General features: G+C 29.6%; 1 protein-coding gene across 1 annotated transcript; it reads left to right on the top strand.

Moving 5' to 3' along the window:
- LOC111882850 (E3 ubiquitin-protein ligase RSL1) lies at window positions 1-733 on the top strand. Its single transcript, XM_023879226.1, has 2 exons — window positions 1-581; window positions 634-733. Exons 1-2 carry the CDS (start codon window positions 1-3, stop codon window positions 731-733), a joined length of 681 nt encoding a protein of 226 aa, XP_023734994.1.
- The last annotated feature ends 6,109 nt before the right edge of the window (window positions 734-6,842 follow it).

The raw sequence follows: 6,842 nt of genomic DNA, 5'->3' as shown, positions 1-6,842 counted from the left end.
ATGGAGAAATCTGAAGAAACCCAATTACCTACGAGCTTTTGTGTCATTTGCATGGACACAAAAGCTCCATCAGAAATGTTTTCAAATGCAAAGGTTTGCAGCCATCTGTTCTGCTCTGATTACATACGCCAACATGTTTCTATGAAGATCAAAGAAAACATTGCGAAGGTGAAGTGTCCAGAACCGAAATGCAAAGGGCTAATAGGACCCGAAATTTGTCGATCCATTGTCCCAAATGAGGTGCTTGAAAGATGGGAAGACGCTTTGTGCGAGTCGTTGATCCTGGGGTCTCAGAAATTCTACTGCCCGTTCAAAGATTGTTCGGCCATGTTGGTGGATGATGGCGGAGAAGCTATGACATCATCAGAATGCCCAAACTGCAACAGATTGTTCTGTGCGCAGTGTAAGGTGGCATGGCATTCCGGGATGGATTGCATTGAGTATAAGAGCTTAAAGGAATATGAAATAAATCCGAAATATTTAATGTTAATGGAGCTTGCCAAGAACAAAAACTGGAAGAGATGCCCGGACTGCAACTTTTATGTGGAAAAACGAAGCGGCTATGAAATCATTCGTTGCAGGTTAATATTATGGATTTTGCTTTTGGTTGTGATTTTGAATTATATTATTCAGATGTGGGAATCTTTTTTGTTATCGATGTGGAAAGAAGCATTTTGGAAGCTGTGATTCTGGAAGCATGTACAGTCCATGGTTCTTCGGTAGGAGAATTTAATGAAATCGCAAATTTAGTTGTTTTCCAACAAATGAAATATTACTCTTTAAAATTAGAGATTTTGATGAGGTGCCAAATTATTCAAATGATGAGATGTTACTATTTTGAAATGCCATTTTTTTTGGAACCTACAGAAATTTTGTTTAAGACCACTACCTAAAAGGAGAAGACAAGACAAAAAGAAAACAAACAAAATTACAAAATATTGAATTGGTTACAACACCTATCTTCCCATTTGCAATTACCCAATCTACCCCTATGTTTAACCCAATCAAACACCATAGAAATCACATTATCTCCTAGTTTAGAGTAAGGGATTCTAACATCATTAAACCTCCTCTCGTTTCTCACCTTCCATGCACACCAAATGAAACCATAGAAAATCGCGATCATGATCTTTTTTTTGGGAATTGAACCCCAACTCCCCATGCACTCCACCTGACTAGCCATGTAGATGTGGAACCTGAATGTGGCACCATTTGAAAATCCACACCAAAGCTTCCCAAGCAATAGAACAACCCACAAGAATTTGATCAACTTCATCACTTCTCAAGTTACATAACAAACAGGAAGAAGAATTGGCTTTAAAATCTCTACACGCCAAAGCCATTGCAGTTGGATTTCGATCCATGCAAGCACGCCAAACAAAAGTATAGACTTTTAAAGGCACAATGGGAATCCAAAACAAATCGTCTACGCGGGAACAAAGGTCACGAACATAAAATATACTGTCCGTTGAAAGCTTTGACGCCAATTATGTCCAGCCCACCTAAGAGGGTGATCTGCCCCACCAACCCAGTCAACGTGCCAAGATTTGCAATCTCCTCATCCCTTATGGGTTTTCTCTTCAGCCCAATCGATGCGTCACAAAGCAACTCATTTTCTTGTCAAGGATGAACATATCAGGGAATTTTTCTTCAAGTTTTCCACAACCCAACCAGTATCCTTCCATAACAACGTGTTCTTCCCATCCCCAACACAATATTTAAATGCAATTAGTGTGTCCCCGTTCTTAATGAGTTAGGGATGAATTTTGCCGACTTTTTTTGAAATGCCATTTTGACGGATAAATTTGAAGTTCAATTTCAAAAGATAATTTGAACTTCAATGGTTACGGAAATTTTCAATGTTAAAAAGAAAAGTTCTTTTAATTCTTATGCAAATGAATGCTCTGTTACTATGTTGAATTTAAATGTGATTTACTTTTGCTGAATTACAAAAAAATTAATATTTTTGTAATTTTTTTATTTCAAAGAAAATATGGTTCACATTTTGTTTTTAATATTAAAAAAATGCATTTAATACATTTATAGTTTTTATACATATTCATATCATTAAATTCGGCGTCCAAATTAGATGGAGATAAAAAGCTTTCTAATGTGTTTCTTCAATTTAGTTATCTACTCATATATATATATATATATATATATATATATATATATATATATATATATATATATATATATATATATATATATATATATATATATATATATATATATATATATATATATATATATATGTTCATTTGCAACCATTTAATTTTGTGAGACCGTGAGATATAATCAAAAAATAAATTTAAAATGCAAAATAAAAGGAAAAAATCCAAAAAGTTTTTTTTAATTATTATTTTTGTCATTTTATTTACCTAAAAATAAAAATAAAAAAATAAAAAAAACTGTTTTTTTAAATACGTGAAATATTCTGATAGAATATTATACTATAAATATTCTAATATGATTTTTAGAATGTTAGAATATTTTAGTGTTCTACTATATTTGTCACATATGTAAAATATTCTAATATTCTACTAGAATATATTTTTCTTATTTTATATTTTTTTGGAAAATATAAATGACGAAAATAATATTTAAAAAAATAATTTTCGAAAATTTTCAATTGTTTTGCATTTAAAAATGTTCTTTTATCTATAAAATGAGTGGCTAGGATTACGTCTCACAAAATTAGGTTGTCTCACATGAACCTAACCCTATATATATATATATATATATATATATATATATATATATATATATATATATATATATATATATATATATATAGAGAGAGAGAGAGAGAGAGAGAGAGAGAAAGAGAAAGAGAGCTAGGTTCAAATGTTTTTAGCAACTATTGTATGCATGTATGCACCAATGAGAATTGAGGAAATAACAAATCATTAAATAAATTAAAAAAAGGTATAAAGGTAATTAGTATATCTAATTATTGTCACAAAATAATTCATTTAATCTCTCCTTAATTAGTTAAACGCTACAAAACTAACATCCCTAACCCTAAAACCCCCCATTCTGTCGGCTGAACCACCCAAACACCAACACATCCTCCTCCCTCCCAATCGTCGCCCTACACTGTGATACCCACCTCTGATACTTTCATCCGAATGAACGAAATAACTTTTCATCAGGAGTATTCTCTAAGGTTTGTTAGTAGGGCTTTTACTCGGGATACTCTTTAGAGACATTAACCGATCTCACACCCAAACTCAAATTTGGTTTTTCGCATCTAAGGTATTTGCTCTATACAAATTGGGTTTTTTGCATCCGAATCTCGCATCAGCACCTGTTTGAGTCTTTGTTGTTAAACGAGTTTGGGGGGGTCGAAGGGAAGATGGAGGTGTATTCAGCAATCTGATGGTGGGTGCTTGGTTTCCGGTTAACAGTTCTTGAAGAAGGAGAATTTGAAGGACGTACATAAATGGTATAATTTGTGATGATGGTCGTGTTTAACTTTAGGTATAGGCTCTAAAGGAATTAAAAGAGTTGAAGCAAGCAATTCATTGATTCGACACTGTTACTGCTAATACTCCCAAATGTCTGCAACAATTACTCATTAGAACTGTAATATTTGAAGAACATCTTCTCTTTACTTGAGTAAGTTTCCCTTTTCATGTATTTTATTCTTAAACATAAAATTTAACACTTCTATTTAACACTTATGATTACCGAATTTAGTGCAAAACTTAGACAAAATATTTAGTTAGAAGAATTGATTGTTCACATCGGAAGTAATCTGTAATATTCATTGATTTTTTTATTCACAATTTGGTGAAATTAGTTAATAATCTTCAATTATTTTATTTATAAAATGTTCGCCGGAGATCGACATCTGCTGGTCGTGATTTCTTAGCCGCCACCAGTGCTATCTGATTGACTGTTCAGATCGTGTTCCTCTTCCCGATCAATTGGCAGAATAATGTTGAAGATCTAACAATCTAAAGATACATGATGTCTTTGACGAAAATATGAACTTAAAAAGTTTGTCTCCAAAGTCAAAGGTAACAAAACAATCACTCCACGTCTATTTTCTTTAGATTTGGTTGTTTTCATTGTATATGTATATTATTGCACTCTAGTATTCAAGAATCTTAATATTCCATAACATACAACTGAAAGTGTTTGTTCATACAATTTAGGAACTAGAAGGTGTTTGTTGGTTTCAAGAATATATACATTCTATATCATATACACATTCTATTAGAATTTTACATTGTAATGGTGCTTTTAGTTTAATGATTCTTTAAGAATGATTTATGTTTGATGGTTTTCGTTGTTATTTGTGAATTTTTTTTATTAAGGATTAAACTCCATGATATGACACATAATTGTTTTTTTTTCCAGTATCTTGATTACAGCTTCAACAAAGAATTATTCTGTTAGAATATTCAACAAAGAATGTATTGTTTTGATAAAATGTATTATTCTGGTAGAATAATATACAATAGAATGCTGAGATTTTGGCCAGCAAGTGCAGGTAAATCTAGGGTCTCAAATTTCATTCTTTTCACAACTTAGATCTGCCAGAATATATTCTATGTATTCTACCAGAATATATAAAGTGATAGTTAATTGCAAGTAACATGTTTTTAATCATTATTAGTTTTTGTTGTATTTGTGATACGAATGGCTGGAAGAATGAGTTAAAGACCAATGTTATTTTAATAATGTTAAAGAATGAATAAAGTGTGATCACAATCACATTTTAATAATGTTGTTATTTTTTAAGAATTTTATTCATTTTTTTATCGATATTCATCTAGAATATATATATATATATATATATATATATATATATATATATATATATATATATATATATATAATTATATTAAAATGTATAAGACTTTTAGTCTGTAAGAATATGTATGAATTTGTATTTAAGTTCGTATGTATAAGAATATATTAGAATGTTGTTATTTTTCAACCTCAGATTTAAGAATTTTGTTATCCTTCAATAATATTTTAATAAAGTAAAATTCTGAAAGAACATCATTCTAACAAAAAAAATATTCTGACAGAATAAAATCGATTATGTTTACAAATTACGTTAGAATTAAAAATGAATTAATTAAAAAATTCAAAAATTTAAAATTAGGAGAATTAATTATCCCTAAACATCTGAAAATTTCCTTTTATAATTGTAGTTAATTGCCCAAAATACCCTTTTGCTAAAGTTTTTGTGATTATATGGTACATGTTATCCCATTGTAATATCATACACTCGCAAATCATGTTCATTGATTAATTTCATCCGTTGGTCCAGATCTGTTCATTTTAACACATAATAGTTAGTAAAAACAATATATATATATATATATATATATATATATATATATATATATATATATATATATATGTATCAATGATTAATTGTGAATGGCTAAAAGGTTGCGAATGTGAGAATGAATCTGAGCCAATCATTTGCTAAGGTTATCAAGGTAATTTTGTTTTATTATTAAGTAATTGAATATATGTTGTGATTATTGTTTTTCCGGTAATCATGGGATAAAAAGAGAAGGTTCCCATAATCTTATAAAATACATTAAATGAAATAAATCCTCATTCAACAAAGCAACCACGATTCATGAAGAATTAGGAATCACGACATTCACGAATAGGTATCAGGGAATTGACGATTGATTCAGTAGTCACAACTGAGAGTATATAAATTACGTTATGGATATTTTGTTGTAGTTGAAATTGTTTAATTCATGAATCAAATGGATTGTTACGTCAACACTAGCGATGAAGATGATGATTGAGATAATTTTAGTAATGACAACAGTATAAACACTGAAACCGATTGTGAAAGTAATATTTATAACATATTTTCGACTTTTTTTTAACGTAGAAGTGATGATCGATTGTTAGATTTTATTTATTTATTTATATATTTTGACAAATAATATGTTGAATGTCGATTAATATGAGTCTGAGTCTATGATCCATTATCTGGGTTTTATTAATTGTAGCATGCAAATTGAATTGATTTATTGTTTCAGAATTGTAGGTGAGTTGAACAACGATGTTGTTTTGATTAATCATAAATAATTGGTAAAAAGTTTTCTATTGTATTGTAAGTACAGTTAATAAATAATAGTCGTTCAATCATTCATGATGATGTAGTTAAAAATAGATTTTCTTATCAACTGATAATTGCATTTAGTTATTTCTTATTACAGTAACCAGTTGTGAATATAAAATGTAATCATTTGTGATTAGTGAACAATATGTACCTCAAATGTAGAAAATACATAGAGCAAGCATTAACGATTTGTATAATGTTATGTAAATAATTCCTGATTATTTTGTACTTTTTAATGAATGATTTACGAATATATGTTTTCTTAAAAGTTGAATATTAATTTATTTAATGATTAACAGTTAACCGGTACAAGTTATACGTCACCAAATTCTTTTATATTAAAACTAAAAATTATGTAGATATTATGCAACCTAGTTAATTATTCGTGAATTTGATGTTGTCTTATTACTTAAATCATGAGAAGTTCATATAAACATAAAAAATGTGATAATTATATATATGTCATTTGTATTTCGATGTTATGGTAGGTCATGACACCGATTCCGAAGATGAATCTTACGGTAGTAATGTGGTTGATTCTCCTGGAGGGAAAACAGAATTATAACAGCCAATCGTCCCAAAATAATTTATACCAAATGAAGAAGCAACTTTTGAATCAATAGAGGGTGGTATTGAAATGTATAGAATACAGGCAGACAAAGCGGGATTCGATGTTTTAGTCTCGACAAACTTCTAAGTAAGGCATATAGTAACATGGAATATTGTATGG

Source organism: Lactuca sativa, chromosome 1 (genome assembly GCF_002870075.4).
Source record: "Lactuca sativa cultivar Salinas chromosome 1, Lsat_Salinas_v11, whole genome shotgun sequence".
Lineage (NCBI taxonomy): Eukaryota > Viridiplantae > Streptophyta > Magnoliopsida > Asterales > Asteraceae > Lactuca > Lactuca sativa.
This window is presented reverse-complemented; position numbering and strand designations above follow the sequence as displayed.